We start from the raw sequence: 26,336 nt of genomic DNA, 5'->3' as shown, positions 1-26,336 counted from the left end.
GGGGTAAATCATAATGGAACAATATTTTGATTGAATTTGTGTTACTGGTGGCACAGTGGTTAGAACTGCAGTACTGCAGGCTAATTCTGCTCACTGCCAGGAGTTCGATCCTGACCGGCTCAAGGTTTACTGTGCCTTCCATCCTTCCGAGGTTGATAAAATGAGGCCTGGATTGTTGGGGGCAAGAGGCTGATGCTGAGAGGGCTGTAAAAGCACTGTGAAGCGGTATATAAGTCTAAAAGCTGTGGTGGGTTTTAGAATGCAGGCTTCCGGCTGCCTGCAGTTTGGCTGTTAACCATTACCATAAAATAAAAATAATTGAAAATTGGGGGGGAGTCATACTCATGCATACATATACATGTGTTCTCCTATCAATGCGCTGAAGACAATTTGCTTCTTCAAATGTGTTTAAAACACTTGAGTCTGCAGTAAAGTTTTTTCCTTCACATGACCTTCCATGGAAGACATGGAAAAATACCTAATTTAAGCGCTGCTGACTCTTTTTTTTTTTTTGGATGCCTATGGATTTGAAGCATTTTGTGTTTTTTCTGACAGGAACTGAATTCAAACTTCCGTCAGATCATCTTTCCAGAAGCCCTTAGGTGCTTAATGAAAGGAGAATATACCTTGGAAAGTATGCTGAATGAGCTTGATAACCTCATTGAGCAAATAACCGATGTTCCTTTGCAAAACCTGGTGGAGTCTCTCCAGTCTTACTTAAGGAACGCAGCCATGGGTCTTGAGGAAGAAACCCATTCTCACTACATTGACGTTGCAAGGTAAGGAGCGGACAGCTTTATCTTTCCTTTGACCCTGAGTTCATTCCACCCAGGTAGGAGCGGCTTTTTATTAACATCTGGGGAGAATAGGATGGATAAAAGGATCAGGAACTCACCATCCTGATATCTTTAAAACAGATGGTGTCAGTTTTGGAAGCCATACTGAGACCAGATGCTCCCACGCTGCCACATTTTGAGCCTGGGAAAGTGGGAGGGTAGAAGTTCTGGGGGAATATGTAGTTAGACAAAATAACATTCTTGTTGTAGTTCAAGGCCGTGCTATTGTGCGCATCTGTGAAGGGAAGTCTTAAGTTGGGACGGATGGTGATTGGAGGCATGTGATGTGGTGATGGGTGCAGGGGTTTGGATTTGTAGTTTTGATTATTGCAAGGAAGCCCGGAATTTTCAGATTCAGGATTCCCCCAGTCGTGCCAGTTACTATCTAAATTAAAAAGAACTTTTGAGAAGATGTCTGTCTTGGAGTTATTGGCTGGAGTGGAGGTTTGCTGGAACGCTGACAGATTAGTGGGGCAGCCTTTATAGACTATCTGGAAGCCTCAGTTGATACATAATGCAACAGCCCACTTTCTGATGAATGACAGTCACAAAACATGAGAGATTGGTTGTCAGTGCACTACCCAAGTTCAATTCAGAGTGTTGAATTTTAAGTTGAACGTGGCTTATGTACCTTCAGGGCCACCTGTTCATTGTTACAAGTAGGGATGTTCAGGGTTCCCCCATATAAGATTCAGCAGGGGGGGGGAGAGAAGAGGAGCCAGTGTTTTTAAGTTATGGAACCCCTCCTTTTAGAACAACATTCTTCTCTCCCCGATCTATATGACACCTTCTCACAGTTAATACTGAGGTTTTCACAGAGTTTTTAAACAGTCAGGCACATTGCTGGAAGGACTGTGAGTAATGATTCTAGCCTTGTGGGATTTGACTTATTAGTGTCTCTTGTGCTCGTGGTTGATTTTAATTTCTATTATAAACCACTAAGAGTCTTGGAGGAGTACGGTGCTTTATAAATACAGCTAGTGAATACGTGAATTTGTGTAGGCAGCAGCCTCAGGTGAGCCGTTGCCACTCCCCCTGTCTGCATGCCTGTTCAGGATAAAACGTAGCTTAAAATGTAAAATTCTTCTTTCTTTAGGATGCTCCATGCCCAGTATGGCGAACTGATTCAACCCAGAAATGGCTCTGTGGAGGAAACCCCCAAAATGTCAGCAGGCCAGATGTTATTGGTAGCATTTGATGGCATGTTCGCTCAAGTGGAAACAGCATTTGGCTTATTGGTTGAAAAGGTATAGATTTACTTGCAATTTTGGAGGGAAGTACTCAGTCTCGACTACTGGTGACTACATGGATAAGTCCCAGCAATGTTTTCTCAAAACAAGTTTGCCAATTCCTTCTTCCTAGGGTTGAGAGAGAGAGTGACTGGCACAGTCATCCAGCTAGTTTTATGCCTAAGGCAGAGCTGCTGGTCTCCCAGTTTCTAGCCTGGTGCCTTTAACCTCTATAGCATCCTGGGTCTCAGCAAAACTTATTAAAGTAGGTATAAGGCAAGCTAACTTTCTGCTTAATTTAATTTAATTGCCCTACAGCTAAACAAGATGGAAATTCCTGCCGCCTGGCGCAAGATTGATATAATCAGGGAAGCCCGCGGCACTCAAGCAAACTTTTTTGATGATGATAACAATCGGCAAGTCTTAGAAGAGATTTTCTTTTTGAAAAGGCTGCAGACAATAAAGGAGTTTTTCAGACTCTGTGGCACTTTTTCTAAGACTCTTTCAGGTAAATATGTATATTTTTTTTTCTTATTTTTGTTTTCACCGCAAAGCTGATTAAATAGTACTTCTTGCCTTGGGCTTTTGAAATAAAAAGCCACTCGGAGGCAAATATTACTAACTTTAGATGAAAAAAGCAATAAGAAAATTGGATTTAAACCTGAGGACTGAAGCTGTGATCTACCATACCAGCAAAGTTGAAAATACGGGTTTGTGAGTGTTCAAAGTTACAACAGTAGTGAAAAAAGTGAGGACAATTTTTCACACTTATGATTTTTGCTGCATTCCCCTGATCACATGATAAAAATTCAAACAATGGGGAAGTCCGATTCCCTTAACAACTGTGTGACTGACTTAACAACCGCAATGATCCACTTAACCACTGTGGCAAGAAAGGTCATACAATGCGGCAAAACTTACTTAACTGTTTTCGTTTAGCAACAAAAACGTTGGGCTAATCGTGGTCATAAATGGAGGACCAGCTCCTACTGTCCCATTATGATGTCTGCTTGATTTGAAATATCACAATTGCTGGTCCTACTGACAGAAGTTTGGGGGCTGCACTTGTTCTAAAGGGGTCGCCCTATTTTTTCCTCTCCTCCCTCCCCAGGTATCAATTCAATGGAAGATCAAACCACTGTGAATGGGCCGGTGCCCATGGTCAACGTGAAAACCTTGTATCGGAACTCTTGCTTTAGCGAGGACCAGATGGCCAAGCCAATCAAAGCTTTCACCGCTGACTTTGTCCGCCAGCTTTTAATTGGCCTCCCCAATCAGGCTTTGGGGCTCACCCTGTGCAGCTTCATCAGTGCCCTGGGGGTGGACATCATCGCTCAAGTGGAAGCCAAGGACTTCGGAGCCGAGAGCAAAGTCTCGGTGGATGACCTGTGCAAGAAAGCAGTGGAGCACAATATCCAGATTGGCAAATACTCGCAACTGGTTATGAACAGGGCCACCGTACTGGCCAGTTCATATGACACCGCGTGGAAGAAGCATGACTTGGTCAGGAGGCTGGAGACCAGCATTTCTTCATGCAAGACCAGTCTCCAGAGGGTACAGCTGCACATTGCCATGTTCCAGGTTGGTATGGTTCAAGTCTGAATCCTTCCTGTAAATCAGGAAAACTGAAACCCATTCTCTGCAAAGAAGGGCTCTTCCCAGATCGGAGTTCCTTGAGACCGCAGCGCAAAATACTTGCACTACAAAAATGGACTGTGTCCAATTAGACAAGGCAGTAAATAACCTGATTATTTACTTATTTATTTGATTTCTACAGCCACCCGTCTTAGCAAACGACTCTGAGTGGCTCACAGTTCAGAAACATTTTATTTTGCAATTAAAATCTTTAAAACATTTTGAAACAGTAAAAGCCATTAAAACACCCAACACCCCCCCCCCCCAACAACATTAAATCTCTGGCCTGTTAACAATATAGCCAGGATATGCGGCCGCTTGGTGCTTGGGAGATTTTCTTACAATAGTGCTGGCAGCACATTTTTAAATATATATTACTGCTTATTCTGCTGTATTGGTCTTTGTTTTTTGAACCAGTGGATTCCCACATCATGCTAATAAGTTACAATGAAGTTTGTTTTCTTTTGGCTCAGCATATATTATGAATAAGTCATAGTAGCCTTCACTGTTATAGTCACTACTTCTGATTATGTTTTTAGTTGCTTTTGTTGGTAATCTTTTTTATGTTGTAAATAACTGGGAGTGGTTTTTTTATTGTTGTTGTTGAATCCAATGGTATATTACTATAATATGTTGCCTAGTCAGCCAGGTGTTTAGACTGGTAATTTGGAGTTTTTGTCCACCAATTTGAGTCCTTCCCAAGAACTGGAGATAGGTAGATGTTAGAGTTATTATCAAGGTGGTAGATATTCCAGATAAAGCTGCCTTTTGCAATTAGTGATGATGCTTATTATAATCCTCAGATATATGGTTTTATATATTAGTTAAATAAACCATAGCTTGGCACAGTGTGCAAACCAGGCTTACATATGTCACCGAGGTGGGGCAACTGTAGAACTGTAATAGTGACATTGTAAATTGCTGAATCTCTACAAGGCTGAATGAACATGCTGTTTTTTTCCCTCCCTCTTCCAAAAGTGGCAGCATGAGGATCTCCTCAACCGCCCACAAGCCATGACAGTCACTCCTCCGCCTCGTTCTGCCATTTTGGCCAGCATGAAAAAGAAACTTCATACTCTAGGACAGATTGAAGCTTCCATTGCAGCAGTTCAGGTAAGCTGCGTCACCAACCCAGCTATATGAGGAAAGGCAGAATAGATATTAATGTGTCAGGCACTTAAGAAAACTGAAGCCGTCCCTCACATATGGCTGGAAAGGGCGCTTCCAGATTCTTCTCACTCGCCCCTACTTTAGGTTAACGCACAAAAAAGAAAAAAAAAAAGCACCTTGCTTCTTTTTTGAAAAGGCTGTCCCAAAAGTGCATTTTCCAAGAAGCAACTGGACTTTCTGGTTTTTCTTTGAAGACGTTTCACTTCTCATCCAAGAAGTTTCCTCAGCTCTGACTAGATGGTGGGGAATGGAAGTCAGAGCTGAAGAAACTTCTTGGATGAGATGAGAAACGAAACATTTTCAAAGAAAAACCAGAAAGTCCCGTTTCCTTTTGAAAAAAGCACTTTTGGGACAACCCACGACCTGAATGACTGAGAATCTCCACAGACATTTTGAAAAGGGTGTTTTTAACTATGCCAAGGAGGTTGCTATGCAGATGACTTGAACATTTGATTCCTCTTAACTGTTTAAAAAAAAAAAGAGAGTGAGAGATAAGAGAGATTACTTCTGCACATGACCCAAGCCTAAGCAAAAATGTTCAGACTTTTAATCTGTTTCATACTTCCTGCAGGAAAAATTGGCTGTCCTCGAAGCAAGCATCGAGCAGCGTTTGAAATGGGCTGGCGGGGCCAACCCAGCATTAGCCCCAGTTCTGCAGGATTTTGATGCCACAATTGCCGAAAGAAGAAACCTTGTTCTTAAAGAAAGTCAAAGAGCAAACCAGGTATTAGGAATGGCATGATTGGATTAGCTTTTTTTTTTTATGTAAGCAATAAAATTGGCATATTTAGGACAAATATTGTGTCACCTAGTAAGGATAAGAGGCTGTAGAAAAGGGCCTGATGTTTTGGGATATAGAGCTGAATTCCATAACATGTCAGCAATAACATGACGTCACATAGAATTGCTGTTACAATCCAACATAATTTATTAAGTACAAATTTAAAAATAATCTTTGGGAATCACTTTAGTTTTGGGATGAAAACAGAATGACTTTTTTTTTTAAAGGATGCTGCATTTTCCCAGTTCATTGTAATACTCACATCATTCAGTGCCACTTAAAGCCTAAATATCAATTGCAAGAAAAGGGGGAACTCAATATTTAGGTGACACTTTTCTTATCCCGAGTTTTGTAGACTGCAGAGAATGACTGAGAAGGAAATCGCATTCTCTGGTTTCCAAATACATTTCTCAGGATAAGAAAAACTATCAAGGGGAGATGGAAGAATTAAAGGTTTCCTTCCCTTGCCTGCCACCCCAAGCTTTGAATTAAGTTTCAGATAAACCCTTTCCTCCTCCTCCTCCTTTTTCTGTCTTGCAGGTTACTTTCCTCTGTAGTAACATCATTCATTTTGAAAGCTTACGTACCAGAACAACAGAAGCCTTAAATCTCGATGCTGCTTTGTTTGAACTTATCAAACGTTGCCAACAAATGTGCTCCTTTGCATCCCAGTTTAATAGCACCGTTACTGATCTGGAGCTCCGACTGCTTCACAGAGTGGTATGTAGGGCGGCCGGGGGGGCAGCCATCTTAGAACACTAGGTACTGTCACTGGCTTCCTCCCTTACAGTTGCTTTTCCTTCACTTTTCCCCTCCCTTTTTTGATTCCTGAGCAATTTGATTCTGTTTATAACAAAGTTCAGATGTTCTGCAATGCTGTGCTCTCTGAAAAAATGTATTTGTTGGTTGTCTTGGTTACATTCTTCTGAGAAACTGAATGAGTCATACTGGACTTTTTGTCTTTTTACCTTTACAAGAGCCCTACCTAGCAGGCAGCCATTGGCTTAAAGCTGCTTGCAACTTGTGGCTGAGTGGGCTCATTCAAGTTAAATTAATAACCTCGAATGCTATCGGAATATTCCCTTTTTCTTTAGGGTACCAATCATGACCATCCCATTGGTAGCTCCAAATGGCTTGTCATAGCTCACAAGCAGCTGACCCAGGACACGTCGGCTCAGAGGACGGCGCAGGCTGAGAAAGAACAGCATATAGACACTGTGTGCGAAACCATTCAAAATCTGGTGGATAGTATTAAAACGGTGCTTACTGGGCACAATCGACAACTTGGGGATGTCAAACATCTGCTGAAAGCCATGGCTAAGGTAAGATCTGCACTATGGAGTAGCGATGGAGGACTCACTGCATTGCTGAGGGTAGGATCCCTGAAGATAAGAGGAGATCTTAGAATTTCTCTTTGGGCTTTTTGAAATTTTAAGAATGGCACCTGGCACCTAGCAGCCACTGGAATTTTGGATGAGTGCCCAGTGCATATGTATAACGTTGGACCTCTTCATTTATTGGGAAGGCTACTCAAGTTTGCGAAAGAAGCTAGAACAGAAAAACTGAAAAAATGTGTAGAAAACACATGGAGAAATAATGGACATTTCTAGAATAATCTGATCCTGAAGCCTCATATGGGCTATTTTCAAGCATTACAGTGGGGAATGCCATTCATGACAGAGAAGTAGATATGATGACACTGAGCTGGAGGAAGGGAGGGAGGGAAGGAAGGAAGGAAGGAAGGAAGGAAGGAAGGAAGGAAGGAAGGAAGGAAGGAGTTATCAGTGTTCCAGTGGTGTTGAAACCTTCTTTAACTGAATCTTTCCATACATTATGGGACCTAAACAATAAATAACGTATGTTCAAGCATTGTGGCTTTTTAAAGGAAAGTCATGGTCATTCATTTCTTAAAAGTCCTTCATGGATGTGATTTTTATTTCAGGATGAGGAAGCTGCTCTGGCTGATGGTGAAGATGTTCCTTATGAGAACAGTGTTAGACAATTCTTGGGCGAATATAAATTATGGCAAGACAATATTCAGACTGTTCTGTTTACACTAGTTCAGGCTATGGGCCAGGTGCGCAGTCAGGAACATATTGAAATGTTGCAAGAAATTACTCCCACTCTGAAAGAGCTGAGAACTCAGAGCCAAAGGTAAGCAGATGTTCTTGTTTATATCTGTTAATTTAAATTATCTGTCTATAAATTAAAATGCAATCGTTAACTGTATCGGAGGTGTAGTTGCTCTTAGCAACTGAATAGACTGCCCAGTGCAAATACGATTTCGCATTCTCCGTGATGAGCTTTTCAACAAAACCAGGAAGCCACCCTGGTGGTAAAAGGCATCTTTGAAGTAAATACATCAGGTTACAGGTGTGCAGTTAAAAAGGTTGGATTGAATACCTTTAATGTCCCTCAGAGCTCTCTCAACTTCCAAAAGGTTACTGACTGATTCTTGTTTTTTTGTTTTTAAAGTGTCTACAATAATCTAGTGAGTTTTGCATCGCCCTTAATCACGGATACGCCGAATGAATGCTCCAGCCCGACGTCTGTTGCTGTGTGCCAGCCAACATTTGCCGCAGGTAACATTGGGAGCAGATTTGATCTCTCAGTTCCCCTGATCCTGAGCACCAGTGCCAGTGAGAATCATCATTCACTTTGGAATTAGGATAATAAAATAGGTTTTCTTTCCTCCTGGGAAAATGGGAAAGGTGGGAAGCTGTTCTTTGAGAGGGTTAACCCCCCCCCCCTCTTTTTGTGCAGACATGGTTTAGATCCCTTCTGATCCCTTTTTTTTTCTTTCTTTTTCTGGTAAGTAAAAAATAGTTCTACCCCTGTCAGTTGGGAGGAAGAACATTTTGCAGTAATCATCAAGATGTCATTTAACTTCCTTTTGACTGTTGGGCTACAGTCAATATCAGCCTCTCCACAGAACTGTAGGTAGAAAGACCGCAAGATAAATTAAGAAGATATTATGACTGTGCAGAAATGGATAGGCTGACATTGAAAATTAAACTGGAAGAAGACACAGAATATTATCAAACATGGAATCTATTTTATCTGGTTGGAAAAAAGGGGTGGAGATTAAGAACATAAAGATGTATTGTTAAGCAAATTAAATACCCAGACAACGCAATGTTTAGTAAACACTAAGAAGTGTAATTAATAAAAAAAAATAATAAAAATTATATATAAAAAAAGAACTATAGGGAGCCTTTGACTAATGACCACAATCGGGATTGAAAAATTCATCCTTGAGCGGTGCAGTCGTTAAGTGACTGCCCCCAATTTTACAAATTTTTCGCCGTGGTCATTAAGTGAGATGGTGCATGGTCGTAATTTGCAGCCTTCCCCTGCCAGCTTCCCCATTGACTGTGCTTGTTGGAAGCCAATTGGGAAGGTCACAAGTGGTGATCATGTGAATCCCAGTGCAGGGATCCATAAGGCATTGAAATTTTCATTGCTGCCCTAACTTTGAAATTGCCACCTGTTAATTTCTGAGGGATTAATCGATGTGCTGGCCCACATATATACTTCAAAGTACCTTGCATCTGAAGCGCGTGTTTTAGAAATTGGTGCCCGATGTTTGCTACTCAGTTTGGGGTTTTTTCTTTGGAGGGTGGGGTTGGATTTGTCATAAAACAACGAATCTACACCTTTCTTGTTTTTTTTTTCTCTGACTGTAACTCAGCCTTAGTTCATTTTTACAACTTTTTCAAAACTTCAAATTGCCTTTTATTAGCGGTCCGTAGCAATACGGGACAGAAAACCCAGCCAGAGATCATGTCGCAGAATACAAGAAAACTAATTCAGAAAAACCTGGCGCCATCGGCAGATACTCCTCCAGGCACAATTGCAGGAGCTGGAAAGAGTGTTATCTCTAGCCCTAAAAAGGCCATCAGAGACCCTAAAACGGGGAAAGGTAAAAACAGAACATGCTTGAAAGCATCTATTAATATATTCTGTTGCTATGAGCAAATGCACCAGTGAATTTTCCTATAATGTGCGCTTAACATATGGCGGGGGTGTTTTTCTCTCCCTCCCTCCTTCCCTCCCCCTCTCTCTTTTAAAGCTGTGCAAGAGCGGAATTCGTATGCTGTAAGCGTGTGGAAACGTGTCAAAGCCAAGCTGGAAGGCCGGGATTTGGATCCCAACAGGAGAATGTCTGTTGCTGAACAGGTAAGTTCAGGCACTGTCCAAAATCCAGGTTGTAGCCCCTGTTTTGTACGTGGTTAAGCACCACATTAAAGACTTCAATTACTAATTTACATTCTGGCATGAAAGAATGTAGTTTTTCCCAATTAGATTTCCTGCAAAAGTTTGTTATGTAAATTGAAGAACCATCTACAGTATATCAAGGCTACAGTTTAATATGTCAGCTCCTTAACCACACTGTCAATGGGACATGCTAACTTCCTGATACACTAAAATATTTTGAACTTCCCACTGCTGGCCAGATCTAGACACAAAATTAGAACCACCTTCGTTTTTCTGGGTATAGCCCTTTGGTGAAAAAGAGGTCTTAGAGAGGGGCCTCTGGGACGTCTTTTATGCTGTCCCCATTGTACAGGTAGTCCTTGACTTATGACCACCCAAAGCTACAATGTCGCTGAAAAAAAGGTACGATAGGTCCTTGCGCTTACGACCATGATGGTATCCCTGTGGTCGCACGAACAAAACCTGGACACTTGGCAACTAGCATGTATTGGCACGCTTGCAGTATCTGGTCACGTGATCACCATTGGGGATTTTGGGGGGGGGCAGCTTCCAACAAGCCAAACCAGTGGGAGAAGCCGGACTCCTTTAGATGACCATGCCAACAAGGTTATAAACTAGGGGCCAGCTCAGCTTAACGACCACGTCTGTCCCTTAGCGACAGACATTCCCCTACCAATTGTGGTCATAAGTCAAGAACTATTACACTGGGTGTAGCAGGAGTGGACGAATATTGGAATTTTGTTTTTAAAGCTGATTTCCCCGCTCCCCTCCTTAGGGAGCCTAGGGGAGGCGGGCGGGTTTTTCTCATCAAGCGGTTCTGCCCCAAGAAAGCCTCTAACTTCCTGACTTGCCATTCCTTAGGTTGACTATGTGATTAAGGAAGCCACTAATCTAGATAACTTGGCTCAGCTGTATGAAGGTTGGACAGCCTGGGTATGAACAGGACGAGATCGGGTCAGTTTGGTTCAGCGAGGCGAGCGGCGGCATCCATCAGAATCAACCGGGCCTCCATAGCAGCACCACAGCTGGTGGTAACGCCTTTCTGGGGCTTACTGTGAGGAGACCTCAGCAATCTCGGTGCACTGGGAACGTCAGCCCTACAGAGTAGCTGCACTCAGGGATATGCTAAACACAATGGCCTGGAAACCACCCCACCCCCACCCCCACCCCACCTCCCCCCTTCTCTCCCCCCTCCTACCCCTCCAGGGTCAAGCGTGTGGAAGCTCATCGCCTGAACACACAGGGCCGTCTTTCTGCTCCAGAAGAACTGCAAAAGGTGTCCAGGGTTTTGGGGAGGGACTACTAGCTGCAGAAAGGGTAATTTGGGAAACGCTACAGACCGCAGAGTGATTTGGAACTCGGTTCCACCTGACCCTGTGAACAATGCAGGAAAAAACAGCAACAACGACGACAATGATGATGACGACGACAACAAGCCCTCCCCCTCCACCCCGGGCAGGGGGGGGAAAATAAAATAAAAATAAAAGGAAGGAGGGCAGGGCGTGAAGAATCTGCAGCAAAGGAAGATTTTGAGAGATTGAGTTCCTTGTCGCTCTTTAGTTGCTCGGCAACGGCGCCGGTTGAGTCGACCAGCCGGTGTGCAAAACGAATAAATAAATAAATAAAAGGGGGAAAAAAAAGGAGGAAAAAAAAACAAAACAGCTACACAAGATGAACTTCAGAAATAGACTGAAATGCAAAAGAAAAAGAAAAAAAAGCTGTACATCAGCTGTATTGGAAGAATCCTCTGAGAAGAGAGCCTTATGTCTTCTTTTTTTTTTTTTTTTGAGGGGGGTGTGCCTTTTTTTTTTTCCAAGTTTTTTTTTTAAATCCCTCCCGGTTTCTTCTCTTTAACTTAGTTTGGTTATTATTTTTTCTTTTTCTCCCTCTCTCCTTCCCCCCGCTTCCCCCAAAAGACGTGTTAATTTCAGTCCTTGGTATTTCACTCTTCAGTCAAAGGGATCTTTGGTTTTTGTTTGGGCGAGCCAAATTTCCCCCCAAAAAACAAACCAAAACAAAACAAAAAACCCCCCCACACAGGGAGTGCTGAACATTTTAAAGCCATTGCCTTCTGAACGGGCTGATCCAATGCAATTTTTGAGGGGGTTGGTTTTTAAAGCGAGGGTTTTTTTTTCCTCTCCTGATTTCCTTTCGGTGACCCTGTCATGTACAGTCTCCCCGGATTCACTGTGCATTTCAAATAATACACGGAACAGGCATCCAGTGCCCTTCTGCTCCTCTTCCTGCTTGCAGTGCGTACTCCTTTGTTCAATTCAATCCTCCGTCTGCCTACCAAGCTCATTCTGTTGTGATTTGCTGTAGTTTTCTTTTGTAAACGTAGCTACTCCGATGTAACTTTTTACCTTTTGCAACAAGGAAGGGGAAAAGGGAAAAAAAGACAAAAAAAAAAAAGCAACTACGAATATCTTAAGTAGCCTTTTATGTCGTTGATGACAGAAAAAAAAAATCAATAAAAGTGAAGTTTTAGTGGAGGTAGTTTTTATGCTGATTCACTTTGGATTTTTGATTTACGAACGTAAGAGTGTTTTCAGTTTGATCTGGGGATTTAAAGGCAGGTGTATATACTGGACTTTGTGGGGGGCGGGGCGGGGGGAGAGGGAGGTGGGCTCTTTGGTTCAGATAAAACCGTATAAAGATTTTTTTGTGGCGTTATTTTTCCATATAAGACTTCCAAGAGGTAGTGTTCTGTATAATAGATTTCATCGTGGACTTTTCCCCCCCCCCCAACCCATTTTCCTAAATCTACCGTGCACTTTTGAATGGTGGGTGTGAGAGACGTTGCTTATTTTGAAAAGGCACTTTAAACCAGTCTGTTTCCATACATCTTCAGTGTTTTTTGCTTGGCTGTAAAATAAAAATTTCGTTACTCGCGAGCTGGTTTTAGTGTTGCCTAAGGGAAAAAAAAGAATCGGGCTGCTTCCTGATTCACTTATTGGTGGTGTCCGTGGACTTGACACCTGAAGGGCTCACACCTTTCCTCCCCACCCCCGGGACTCCTGTAAAATCTAATTTGAAAGAGCAAATCAGGATTCTGCACATAGTCTCTGTAGTATTTTGAAGATTTAAAAAAGCTTTTCAAGGGAGGAGGAAATATTCCTGCACAGTAATGCTCAGCTATTCATCAAAGGTAATGCTTGGGCCTCTCTTTTAAAAACAGCCTATGACATAAATGAGGAGTTTTTAAAAAAAGATTATTACCAGTATTTTATAATGTAGAAAATCTTTTGGCTTCCTTAGGGCTATCTGATAAAGAATTGACTTGATGCTGTTATGGGGGGAAAAAACGTTTTGACCTCCTCAAAATATCTAATTACAGATTGATTTGATGCCGTTATCTATTTTTCATATAGGCTTTTTGTCTTTCATTTTTTGGTAACTTGCCCTGAATTGTCGTGTGCACTGACAACATATTTGCTAATGCTTGTGAGTAAATGTATTTGGATCTGATACTCTTAACCCCTTTGCCACGTTTTGCAAAAATGAAGAGACGACTGAATTTCTTTTAAAAAGCCGAGTCGGAATTCATCCAGCTGGTGACTGCAGTGTCGTTATCCTTCCCAGCGTGAAGCATCATTAACTGGCAGTCTGCATATGGACAACAGTTGGGATAAGAGAATTACATATTTTATTTCTTGGAAGCTGTGAGTGGAACAGGCCACTTACACCCGTGTTTCATGTATGCTTATACTTTTGTTCAAAAATGAAACTTGTACCGAATGGGATCTTTACTGCATAATGTAATAAAACTAAAAAAAAATCTACCTGTATTAATTCCCTGTATGGCTTTGTTTCTTTCTTTTGGAAACAAGTTTCAGAGTACGAAAGCTGCTCTACTGTCTGGAGATTCTCAATCACCCAGACCATGGTTATTGGAAAGGTGTTTTTTTTCTTTCCAAAAAGGCAACTGGCCTTTCTCTTTGAAAACGTTTCACTTCTCATCCAAGAAGCTTCTTTAGTTCTAGTTCTACTAGTTTTAGTTTTACTAGAACTGAAGAAACTTCTTGGATGAGAAGTGAAATGTTTTCAAAGAAAAAAGCAAGAGTCCAATTGCCTTTGGGGAAAAAAACCCACTTTTGGGCTTTCTCTACTGGAAGATTATAAGGATCTTTGGGCAACTCTGAACCAACTTGGAATATTTCAGAAATCTCATCCCATCATTTGACAAGCACACGGAAAACAGATTGGACCTTTAATGTGTCTTATCACACACAGTTTCTCCTAAATTCCCAGTTATACACGGGACATACAGGAACACCTCTCGTATTAATTTAGAAGACAACCTTTTGTTCCTCCACAGCCTGTTCCAGATTTCAGCTTTTTGTAGGTTAATCCTCTGCTGTGCCAGTGGCATTTGGTGCTTCAGAGGTCCCGAAGATTGGCAGGTTGTTGGCACGGGTAGAAGAGGAATAGGCGGCTTTGGAATTATTCTTCAGAAAGTTTTGTTCCTGGAAGATCTGATTTTACACATTGCTCATGTGGAGTAAAAAAAAACCACTTTCAATGGGCTATTTTTAATTTTGTACTTGAGGGTGTTGCATGAACCACTGTTAAAGGTATGGTCCCCCCCTCCCCCCCTTTGGAATGCATAATCACAAATGAACTTATACAAAAGTTGCTGTTTTCTCAAACCCCCCTTTTTTTTGCAGTGTAAAGTTTTGCCCACTTGCAGGTCAGGACTATATCCTTCAAAAACACAAAAATACCTGAATACAAGGTGAAAACTAGTATGCTTCACTCTCCTGTTGTGCTTTGCTTTTAGATCACACCCTTTTCCTGTTGAATGCAGGTTCTGGTTTGTGGTGATGTGCAAAAGTATAAAGATGCATTGGAAAGCACCTGCTCACTGATTTATCTCTCGAATCACTTCCTCTAAAAGGAGTATTTAATTTGACCCAATTAGGGGAAATATCGAATCCTTGGTGGGTCTCTGAGCTTGGTTGTTTTCTTGCAGACGTTTCATTACCCCTCTAGGTAACATCATCCGTCTCAACGTTTAAAGTACTTTTGTCTTGCAACAGTCAACATTTTCACTGAGCCACCTAATAGGTGCACAAGTACTTAGACTGCAAACTTATTCAAAAGGTAGGAGGAAAATTCCCATCATGCCCACTTGGCTGGGGCCCATGGGTACTAGAGTTCAAGCCCCCGCCCCCCTCCCGCAGTCACCCGCCAACTTCCCTCAGCCGTTAAAAGGCGTTTTCTCTTTGCCCACCCAGGGGGCGGGGCTTGTCTGCCTCCTCCCCCCAGCTCCCTTTTCGCGCGCCAACCCGAGCAACGGCAGAAAGGAAAAGCAGGCGACCGAGCCCGCCTTCGATCAAAACAGAGAGGGCTCCCGTCCAATAAGAAAGCGGCGTGGCCCCCGGGAGAGGCGGTGCTTCGGAAAAGGGGGTGGGTGGGCGTGGCGTGGCAGCGGGAAGACCAGGGAGCGACGGGACGACGAGGCGCGCTGCGGCTGCCGCACAAAATGGCGGAGGGCGATAACCGGAGCACTAACCTGCTGGTGAGGGAGGGCCGAGCGGCCGAAGAAGGGAAGGAAGCGGACGCGGGTGGGGGCGAGGAAGGGCAGGGGGCCGGTGCATTAACACGCGCGGAAGGAAGCGGCTTGCCCGGAGCCGAGGCGGTGGCGGGCAAAGAAGCTCAACTGAGGCGAGCGGAAAGGAAGGCTTGAGGCGTCTCTGCCTGAGGCGGGGTTGGGTGGGTGGGATGAGTGTGTGGGGGGGGGGGGGCGGTGTACCGGCCTTCCTCCGGGCCCTTTCGGATCCACCGCTCGTCCCTCAACCGCTTGTGAGCGGGGGGAAGAGGAAAAAGCAGGACATCCGCAGAGCCCCCCTCCTCCTCCCCCCCGACTTGTGAACGCAGCCCCCTGCGCGCGCATTAAGCTGCGTTATATTCCCCGGGGTTCCGCCTTCCCCTCTAGTTCGGGAAAGGAGGGGTGGGGGACTCGTCTGCACGCGGGGGCGGGGGGAGGGGAGGCGGCTGAGTTCACACGGCGCGCTTGACCCGATTCACGCCTTGAAAGAAAAGAAAAGAAAGCCGAGCTGGGCTGGATTTGCGGTAAGAGTTTGGAAAGGGGTGGGGGATTGGGGCGAGGGGAGGGGAGGAAGAGAGGAATGACCTCACGAGGCAGAGCAGGTTGGGCCGGTGTGTTTGCTTAGCTTGTTATGAACACGGGGTTATGCAAACTGAGCCTCTCCCCCCACACCCCCCTTTGCCACCAGAAGTGGTGGGTGCTCCAACACTGGAAGATTTTTAAGAAGAGATTGGGCAACGCTTTGTCTGAAAAGGGTATAGGGTTTCCTGCCCGAGGTGGGGGTTAGACTAGAAGACCTCAAAGGTCCCTTCCAACTCTTCTATTCTATTCCATTCCACTCTATATTTTGTTCCTATTATTTATATTATTTTATATTCCATTCCACTCTACTCTCTGTATTCTATTCCTATTATTCCTATTCTATTACATTCCATTCCACTCTATATTCTTATCCTATTATTTATATCATTCTATATTCCATTCCACTCTACTCTCTCTATTCCTACTGTTTATATTCCATTCCACTCTATATTCTATTCCTATTATTCTATTCCACTCCACCCTATATTCTGTTCCTATTATTTATATTATTCTATACTCCATTCCACTGTACTCTATTCCTATTTATATTCCATCCCACTCTACTCTCTATATTCTATTCCTATTATTCCATTCCACTCCACTCTATATTCTTATCCTATTATTTATATTATTCTATATTCCATTCCACTCTCTATAGTCTATTCTTATTAATTCTGTTCTGTTTTCTATTCTATTTTTATTTCTGCTTGATTAAAAAGCCCTGCCAGACCAGGATGTGGGTTTCCTGCCCTCTGGATAGCCTGTCCTGTAAAGGCCAAGCCACTTCCAGTTTCCAAGATCTTTTAAATAGCACGAGGTTGCTTTTCCCTAACATAAATGCAGGTAGCCTTCGACTTTCTGGTACCACCACAATTGAGGCCATAATTTCCACACCCCAGTTAGACAGTTGTTAAGTGCGTTTTGCCCCATTTTGCGACTTTCTTGCCACAGTTCTTAAATGAATCACTGCAGTTGTTAAGTTAGTTACACAGTTGTGAAGTGAATCTGGCCTCCTCATTGACTTTGCTTGTCAGAAGGTTGCAAAAGGGACACTGCATGACTCTGGGACACTGCAACTGTCATAAATACATGCCAGTTGTCAAACCTTCGAACTTTGATTGTGAAACCATAAGGATGCTGCAATGATCATAAATGTGAAAAACGACCATAAGTCACTTTTTTCATTGCCATTGTAACTTCAAACAGTCATTACATGAATGGTTGTAAGTCGAAGACTATAACTACTTATCAATACATATCATAACATACACAATCCTGTTTTTATCCCACCTTTTTAATCTATAACTCAAATCGATAACTCAGATAGTGCCAGTGTTCTGTTTTGCTGTTAGCTCTACATCCTACTTTAGGTCAAACAAGGGGTGGAATATTTCAGAGATATCAAGGCTTAAATGATGACATATTTTTCCACTACATGATTTGTAGAATATGGAACAACAGAGTTGGAAGGGACTTTTGGAGGTCGTCTAGACTAACCTCCTGCTCAAGCAGGAGACTGCCATTCCAGACAAATGGTTGCCCAATCTCTTCATAAAGGAGACAGACATACCTAATATTCCTGCTGCCTCTTTTCACTATGATTACCTTCTGCAGGTGGGTTAAGGGAAGGACTGGCCCAAAGTCTAGAACTCATTGTCTCCTGGTTTCTAGCACCTTCACCCTACACTAAACTAGTTCTTATGAGAGTTATTCTCCCCAGGTCTTGAGATAATGCTGAGAGGACCCGCCTGGAGGGTCACATTCCCTGTAGCAGGCTGTGGATTGTGGGAGTTGCGACCTACAACTGTTTGGAAGATACTAGGTTTCCTTGGAAATGACGTTTATTAGATTATGTTGGACATGCCCAAGGCAAGCCTAAAACTCACAATCTTCTGGTTTCTAGGTCAGAACATTTACCATTACACCAAACTGGCTGTCCACTTGCATGTGGGCTGCCAGTGAGTGCTACAGCGCATAACCACTTTCACTTCCCAGGCCCATTAGGAATCTCATTGCCATTCGATTGACGATTATTGTGAAAGCCTGCATGGATACAAGATCACAGAAGGTGATAGAACTTGAGGAGGAATCACTTTGAAAAATGCAGTATTGGGTAGATCTCCCTTACATGTCTTGCTGCAATTATATAACACTACCATATCCCTTTTCTGCAAATGTGATCACAATGTACTTCTTCCTTGCTGAACTAATATGTGCCCAGAGCTATTTAAAGAAAAAGAAATAAAGAACGGGAGAGTTTCATTTTGCTGGTTTTGCTGACAGAACTGTGGATTTTCCTCCATAGTTTTTCTGTGATACTTGCTAAGCTAGCTATGGTAATAGGAAGAGGAACAGCAGGATGTTTTGTTAAGGGTACCAAATTTGCTTTAGTGATTCAGCAAGGTCAGCCACACAAATTACAAGTCTTCTGTTATAGATTATTCTAAATTTAACATCAAGAAGGAAATTTTGCAGACATCATTATTTAAAATTGTCCTGCTTATGGAATGTACATACCTTTTAATATTTTACTGCAGGCTGCAGAGACAGCTGGCTTGGAAGAACAGTTGCTGGGATGGGGTGAAGTAATTCTGGTGACTGACAAGTTCCTTCGTTGGGAAAAAAGATGGTTTCCAGCTGCCATGCTTTCTCTTGTGACTGTTATCTTTCTGTAAGTTACATCACTTTAACATTACTTTCTAACAATTCTTTTAACTAAATTAGGTATGTTTTCAAGACACTGCAGTTCTATACCAGTGAAGAGGATTTGTTTATGTAACCAAAAGTAGACTGCCCCAGAAGAAAAGTTTTGGGGTTGACTTAGGGTACTGTCTTAATTTTAATCAGCAAAGAGCAAAACAAATAATGAGAAGAGGCCTCTCTAAAATTAAGCTGTGTTTTAAAGCAAACTTGGTGCTAATAGTGTTTCGTAAATCAGTGGCACAGTTTCAATTAGGTGTGCAAAAGATTTAGTCCTCTTTAAGCAGAAGGGCTCTGAAAATGGTTTGCAAATATCAGTACCAAGCTGAATTGTGCAAAATGAGAATCTTCTGGCACCTGAAACAGACTGGAATTTAGGATTTGGGCCAGTTTAGAATGTTCTGTTAGTAGATCTGGTACCTTCCTAGAAGCAGGATGTTCTTACTTTCTTCAAGAAGAACTACAGAAAGAAGGATGTGATGGGAGGGAAAAAAAGATGGACGTATACAACAGATTGTAAATTTACACTCCATATTACAGGTAGTTCTCAACTTATAATCACACTTGAGCCCAAAATTACTGTTGCTAAGTGAGACATTTGGTAAGTGAGTTTTGTCCCCATTTCTTTCCATAGTTAAGAGAACCACGTAATTAATTTAGTAACACTGGCTTCCCCATGGACTTTGCTGGTCAGAAGGTCGCAAAAGGGGATCACATGACCCCGGGACACTGCAAGCACCATAAATATGAGTCTGTTGCCAAGCGGCTGAATTTTGATCAGGTGCCCATGGGGATGCTGCAGTGGTTGCAAGTGTGAAAAACAGTCATAGGTGACTTTTTAGCGCTGTTGTAACTGAACGGTCACTAAATGAACTGCTGTTAAGTTGAGGACTACCAGTTAGTATAGAAATAGTTGAGGAGGCTTAACAGAATAGCTGCTCTGTGAGGTTTGAGGAGAGCTTGGTCTCTCAACAGAGGTGTAGCCTGTTTTTCTTCACTGAACTCTTAACACAAGACCTGCTGGCTGAGTGACAGCAGAAGTAAGCCGAGGGCAGCTGATCTCCCAGTAGAACTTATGAAATAAGATGCATGACTGATTGCAGAAACGGGAAAGGCTGGTAGCATTCCCTTACTTAGAACAAGTTCAGGGTAAGAGCCCTGCTTAGAAAAATCTGCTGCCAAAAACGGGGTGGGGGTGGAGAGAAACGCAAAAGCAGCATAAAATCTGAATTTGGAAAGAACAGATTGCCTGTGTTAAATTTTGCCTTGACTAGAAGTCACAGGATGAAGTTAAAGAGATTAGAATAATTTATTTAAGTACAAGCATTCTAAGAATTCAACAGTGTTACATTTCCTTATTTGGCAACTGTTTGCAGACTCCCAGCCTTGTGTTGTACCAGAGCCATATAATAAAGGTGGTATCAATCACATGGCTACAGTTATGTCCAGTGTTAAACAGTCAAATGGCAGCTGGGTCCGAGGGTTGTAGGAAAAACTTTCTTGAACCCGATTTTTCACTGAACTGCGGCCTTCCTATCCCAGAGGAATGTTTTCTTTGATCCCAGTGAATTCTGTTCCTGCAAACATGTAGCTGTTTTAAGTGTCAAAATAGGTTATACGGTTTGTCCCTTGTAACATATTTGCTTTTTTAAAAAAAATAGAAGTGGGAGCCATCAGTGACTGAATCTAGGTTATTGTTTAAGTGGCTTAATCTACAATTTAATTTATAACAGTGATATTCACAAACTAATATAGAAATCCTAGCAGGATTTACAGTTCTGATTTTAATGTCCATTTTTGTTTGTTTACGTAGGCTTGTAAGTCTCACCACCAATAAAAATAATGCTTCCTGGGGGTGATAGATTACAATACATTTAGAGAATATCAGGTTGAGGAGGATACCAATTGTTACAATTCAGTCCCAGTTTCTTTGACAGGTTGGTCATGAACCTCTGTGTCTTTCAAAGTCAAATTGCTTCAGCTCCCTCCTAATACCTGCGAAGCTTCTTCTCCCATTAGTCTTATGTTTCTGCTGCAGAAACAAGATACGTTGCAAAACGATGTTTTTTTCAGATGTGTACTTGTTCCTGTCCTTTTCCCCCTCCCTCCAATGCACTCATTATTATGTATCAGTTGCAATTTTTAATTAAAGTGCACCATGCATACTAATCCTTACATTCTGCCTTCTGGGAGGTAGATAGTATTTCGTGTATTTAATTACAAGTGCTTTGCGGAGTTGCTGGAGGTGTGTTGGTAGAACATGAATGCGACTTGTAATTTTATATGCAGATGATATTGTTGGCTGAAAACCCGACAAATGATTTGCAACAAATATTGGATCAATTCTGATGCAATAAGAAAGGTTGCCAATTAAAATAATTTTAAATTAAAATTTAATTAAAAACCGAATTGCTGTTCTTTCTATTCGAGGTGTCTAATTAATAGATAAAATTGTTTGAATCTGCTTTGAATGGAACGTTGCCTTGTACACATCCTCAGAAGCGGACTGAGGCACAGCGTAACTTGGATACCTGGAAGATTTGAGTTTGTTGGTTGTAAGGAAGTGGACAGGGTATTTAGGGCAGTAAGCTAGATAGGCATTACTTTGTTTGGATGACTGCAACATGCTGTACATCGGAGTGTCCTTGAAGGCTATTTGGAAGTTGCCAGAATGCAACAGGTTAGTTAGGAATACAACTTAATATGCTTAGGTAACCTCATGACTGTAGAAGCTACACTGGGTTTCAGTAGGGTTCTGAGTATAATTCCAAAGTGCTGGTGGTTACCACCGAGTCCTTCGTGGTAACAAGGTTGGCTAATTTGCAGGACTGCCTGTCTGGTTTGGATTGCATAAGTTTTGCTTTTATTGTTGAATTACTATCTCAATTCTTCCTTTGTTTCAACAGGTTGATCTACTATTTGGACCCCTCTGTTCTTTCAGGCGTCTCCTGCTTTGTGATGTTCCTTTGTCTGGCTGACTATCTTGTACCTGCTCTTGCTCCTAGAATCTTTGGCTCCAGTAAATGGTACGTTTGAATATTAAAATCCATGAATGGTTCCTCTGGGGAAAAAAATAAAATTAAAAAATCACTCAAGAAAAGAAATGAGCCCTGATCAACCCTTTGCTGTGTGAACTATATGTGTTGGTAATTGGGAATAAACAGCCCTCCATGAAAATAATCTACCTACTCCTGACTCTTCCCACTGTTGCCAGCTGGGTCATTGGCCTGAATCATGAGTGGGCAACTTTACAACTTGTGGACTTCAACTCCCAATTCCTGCTGGCTCAGGAATTCTGGGAGTTGAAGTCCACTGGTCGTAAAGCTGCTATAGTTGCCCACCCCTGGGCTGAGTCAATCTCCTCTTCTGTTCTTTTTTCCTCTTTGCTATTTTGCTTACTTAATAAACAATAACATGCATCGGTAGCTCATTCAGAACATTTTGAGGTAATGCAGCTAAGCAGCCTCCCGCATGCAAATCACTGTTTGCTGACCCAGCTACATAAAATGGAAGGAGGGAGCATTATGTATGTAAACCCCTTGAGTTCCTGTTACAAAAAGTAGGATATGAACCAAACAAAAAACTGCCATCTTAAATTAAACATCAGCTTGCAGTTTGTGATATGTTCTCCATCCCTACGGGGTCAGCGCAAATGGATGCAGATTCTATAAAATACAGAGAATTGCAGAGAATTTAGGTCTTAAATGTATGGAAAACCTAACAGATAATAGCCAGGGGTAATAAGGCTACTTTAAGAGAGTAGGAAAAATGGAAGGAGAATATATGAATGGTGAATGTGTATGCAGGGTTGACTATTTTGTTCAGGAGAGGAAAAAATATCGGTGTCTTTCTTTGAAAACTTCCTTAAAGGACAACTGAACAACAACAGCGCTTCCATGAAATCTGCAGCAACCTGGTGAAAACACGCCGCAAAATCATCGGCTGGTGGAAACGCCTCTTCACGTTTAAGGAAGAAAAGCCTAAAATGGTAATTGATTTGTTTTTCAAAGTTGTTTCAATCCCGTAACATGATTAACTCAGTCTAGATTCAGTCTGTGTACTAAAATCAAAGTCTCTGGAAATTATCAGTCATCCAGGTCATGGTTGTCCCAAAAATGTTTTTTTTGAAAAGGCAACCGGACTTCCTTTATTTTTCCTTGAAGACATTTTGCTTCTCATCCAAGAAGCTTCTTCAGTTCTAACTTCATCTAAAAACTTCCGTTCAGTTCCTCTCAACCAAGAAACTTCTCCAGTTCGGGAAAAACTGAACAGAGGTGAAGAAGCATCTTTGGATGAGAAGCAAAACTTTTTCAAGGCCTTTTGAAAAAGCACCTTTGGAACAATAAAATCAAAGGCTGCACCTGAATGCATTTATTTAATGAGTGTCCATCTTTATTTAAATGTAAGTTTTGAAATGCAGACTTTCAAAAGTGTGACTACCATCTAATAATTATATTTTGCTTTTACGTGATAGCAGTAACTTTACCAGGATTCCCTGACAGCATTTTTATGCATTTATGCTTTGAGGATAATCAGATTGTCATATCTTTGAATCAGTACATAAAATAAAATCTTATCCAGAATGAACCAGTGAACTATTTTGTTTGTTAACAGCCAGGAGGGAATGCTGAATGACTAAAGCATTTTATAATACCTTCAAAAGCTGTATTTTATAATGATTATGTATGATCTCTCTTCTAGTACTTCACAACAATGGTGTGTTTGTTAGCTGTGATCGCGTGGATAGGACAGCAAGTTCATAACCTCTTCCTCACTTATCTTATTGGTAAGCAATAGATAAAACTGACAGGTCTGGAAAAAATAGATTTCCTCTGCCAGACAGTAGGAACATTTTAAATTAGCAAATTTAAACAAACTTGGAACAGAAAAAGACTAAAATGATAACTTGTTTTTATTTTGCTTTTTTCAAGTGTGCTTCGTCTTGTTGTTCCCTGGATTAAACAAACACGGGGTAATTTCCAAATACGCTGGAATGGCAAAAAGAGAGGTCAACAAACTCCTGAAGCACAAAGAAAAGAAAAATGAATGAAGTGTTGCTTGCTCCCTCACCCAAATATATAATTCTGTTCTGGGAACAATTCAGATGACTCGCTGCGTATTTAATAGTATAGAAGTGCTTATACCAGCCATTGCCTTTTTAACTTTTAACGTGGGACCTTTTTCTGCTGTACAACTCCCAACCACGTGGTCCCCAAACCACACATTAAACACAGTGTGTTAACACAGACCATCATTCTTCTAGTAAGTGTGATTAGCAATCTCTCGTGTACTAAGGCTGTGAGATGAGTAATTATTGGTGATGGTAACCTGATTATAATTGTATGGAGCTATCCTGTGTTAATATTTTTGGTGTAAAAGATAGCTAAACTTCTGTATTCCTTCTAAGTGTTTTATGGACACACACTGGACTGACCAGATTTATTTGGCAATATCCTCCAGATTAAATGAATACAATTCATATTTTAAATTGTGGATTACAGTGATTTGAATAAGCAAGGCTGCTAGAATTGTGCATCCAAGTTAATCCCTATCTCCGTAATAAAATGTATTGCACTGGAACTATACAGGAAACGGGCTTAGGAAGTGAAATCACCTTTTTTTTTGTTTTCGTTTAAATTGCTGTAATTTTAATATCGTGTTCTGATGATTTTAACAAACAGTCTAAAAAAATGTGTTGAAAATACTTGATGCGTCCATCTTGTGAACATTTTTATCTCTGTTTTCTTATTGCTACTTTGCTTTTATTTTGAATTAAAATAACTATATCCTATTTGTCTCCAAAATGAATTTAAATTTCATAATTTCAAATGAATGAACAGTATTATTCTCAGTTTGAAACCAGTCTTGAGGAACCTTAATGCTTTGGGTTTTTTTTAAAAAAAATTACTTTTAGGCTTTCTTTCCAGCGAAATAAGGGTTGTTAAGAAATTTAATGCTTTTACATTATTGTATTATTCGTCTCCTTCAGTTCAATAAGCCATCAGTATAAATTTTTACAGTTTTTATTAAACAAAGGAGCACATTTTTAAAAATCTGCTTTGGACAAAATTAGTTTGGCTGGATAAGTTGGACTGTGTTTTTCCTTTCTTTGCCTAGAATTAATACTAATATATCATAGTGATTGGGTGATCAACACAAAAACTGGCCAGATCAGTCAAAAGTATTATTCCCTGCTGGGCTTAAGCACATCTAATTTATCTTGATTCTTTTTTTCCATGGCAAAATTTGCTTTTGCTTGTAATACCAGTTGTTTGATTGGTAAGTGTGGGATGAGAAAGAGGCACAAAGTAATTATTACCTATATGTCGGCAATGCAGGTATTTGGTTGAGAGATTAATTCAATCAGTTGTAATAACTTACAGTTATTAGAACCTATTTAGTGCTACACAGAGCTCCAGATACATTAATATCAATCTGATCCCAAACTCGCAGGGGTTTGTGGTATTAGAATTTAATTTTGGAGAAATTAAACTTGGCCAAACTGCTTCTCCAAACCAATTGAAACCTCCCGTTGGAGGATGCCAAATTGGTTCAACATTGTAGGAATGACTTTCACTTTTATTAGCGCCATCTTTACTTTTAGATATTGGTTAGATCTTTAAATACTACAACGTTCCTATAGTTTAAAAAAGGCTATCTCTTTGTTGGGTGAAGACTTTGAGGTTAGAACCCTGTCAGAGCAATTTATTTCTCTAAAATGTGTGCCCTTTCACTGTAGTAAAACATACAGAAGCAGAAGCACAAGCAAATAATTTTAAAAAGTTTTGATAAATTGATTCAAAGAAGTCGTTTTAAGTTTTTCTTTTTTAAAGCAAACACACTGTTTACTGTCACTCCCTTTCTCTTTTTTATATTTTTTCTTGGATTGTACTGCAGTGTTTTAAATGAGCAAAACAATATTAAGAGGAAAGTTTGCCATGTGTAAAAATAGGACAGATACATGTGGAGTGGAAGTTTTAGGATAAGTTTTGCGTGCTGGTCATTTTTTTGTCCTTTCCTTTGTGTTAAATGTGTAATTTAATGTATATTTAGGAAACTAAAAGTTGAATAAAAATGTGAACAGAAGAAAAATTGTGAGTAATGTTTTATTGAAGGTCAGCGCCAGCCCTGGTCTCTAGTTATTTAATAATTATCCAGAAAACCTCCAGCAAAACATGTCTGCTATTCTCAAGATAGTAAGCTGCTGAGATTTTGATGGTTTCAGTTTCTTCTCACTTTTTCTTAACTTGTTGACAAGCTGGGACCCCATTTGCGTGTCAATAACGTTGAACCCCAGCTTATTTCTATAATTGCACTTTGAACACGAGGTGAGGTTAAGCTGAGAGAAGATCTATCTGGATTAAAATCCTCTTACTTTTAAACATCCCAAAGGTGCTTTTTCAAGAGGCAGCTGGACTTTCTGGTTTTTCTTTGAAGACGTTTCGCTCCTCATCCAAGAAGCTTCTTCAGTTCTGACTGGACGGTGGGGAAGGGAAGGCTTTATAATCCTTTCAGAGAATGCGCTGTCTGCAAGGAGTATAAGCCCTTCCCTTCCCTATCATCCAGTCAGCTGAAGAAGCTTCTTAGAGGAGAAGCAATCAGGTCAACATCAATAGGTCAATAACCATTAATTC

General features: G+C 41.2%; 2 protein-coding genes across 3 annotated transcripts in view; both read left to right on the top strand.

Annotated features, from left to right (window-relative positions):
• Positions 1-11,332, top strand: part of SMG1 (SMG1 nonsense mediated mRNA decay associated PI3K related kinase) — a 57,349-nt gene extending 46,017 nt beyond the window's left edge. The window contains exons 50-62 of the mRNA XM_026704249.2: positions 556-779; positions 1,933-2,083; positions 2,384-2,573; positions 3,177-3,646; positions 4,679-4,813; positions 5,442-5,594; positions 6,192-6,371; positions 6,746-6,973; positions 7,594-7,805; positions 8,127-8,233; positions 9,394-9,573; positions 9,724-9,830; positions 10,731-11,332. Of these exons, the coding sequence (XP_026560034.1) occupies positions 556-779; positions 1,933-2,083; positions 2,384-2,573; positions 3,177-3,646; positions 4,679-4,813; positions 5,442-5,594; positions 6,192-6,371; positions 6,746-6,973; positions 7,594-7,805; positions 8,127-8,233; positions 9,394-9,573; positions 9,724-9,830; positions 10,731-10,808 (2,415 nt within the window). The 3' untranslated portion in view covers positions 10,809-11,332. The remainder of the gene's footprint in view (positions 1-555; positions 780-1,932; positions 2,084-2,383; positions 2,574-3,176; positions 3,647-4,678; positions 4,814-5,441; positions 5,595-6,191; positions 6,372-6,745; positions 6,974-7,593; positions 7,806-8,126; positions 8,234-9,393; positions 9,574-9,723; positions 9,831-10,730) is intronic.
• A 3,978-nt stretch (positions 11,333-15,310) lies between these two features.
• Positions 15,311-25,794, top strand: ARL6IP1 (ARL6 interacting reticulophagy regulator 1). 2 transcript variants are annotated; one of them, XM_026704251.2, is made up of 6 exons: positions 15,311-15,390; positions 18,540-18,673; positions 21,609-21,728; positions 22,573-22,690; positions 23,404-23,488; positions 23,634-25,794. In XM_026704251.2, the coding sequence occupies exons 1-6, from the start codon at positions 15,355-15,357 to the stop codon at positions 23,750-23,752; spliced, it is 612 nt and encodes a 203-aa protein (XP_026560036.1). In that variant the 5' UTR covers positions 15,311-15,354; the 3' UTR covers positions 23,753-25,794. The 2 variants fall into 2 exon arrangements, with proteins under 2 accessions (XP_026560036.1, XP_087798220.1); XM_087942094.1 differs by lacking the exon at positions 15,311-15,390 and adding an exon at positions 18,003-18,070.
• The last annotated feature ends 542 nt before the right edge of the window (positions 25,795-26,336 follow it).

Source organism: Pseudonaja textilis, chromosome 14 (genome assembly GCF_049901715.1).
Source record: "Pseudonaja textilis isolate UNSWEBS1 chromosome 14, rPseTex1.2, whole genome shotgun sequence".
Taxonomy (NCBI): Eukaryota; Metazoa; Chordata; class Lepidosauria; order Squamata; family Elapidae; genus Pseudonaja; species Pseudonaja textilis.
Note: the sequence above shows the minus strand (reverse complement) of the source record. Positions and strands in the feature narration are given on the sequence as shown.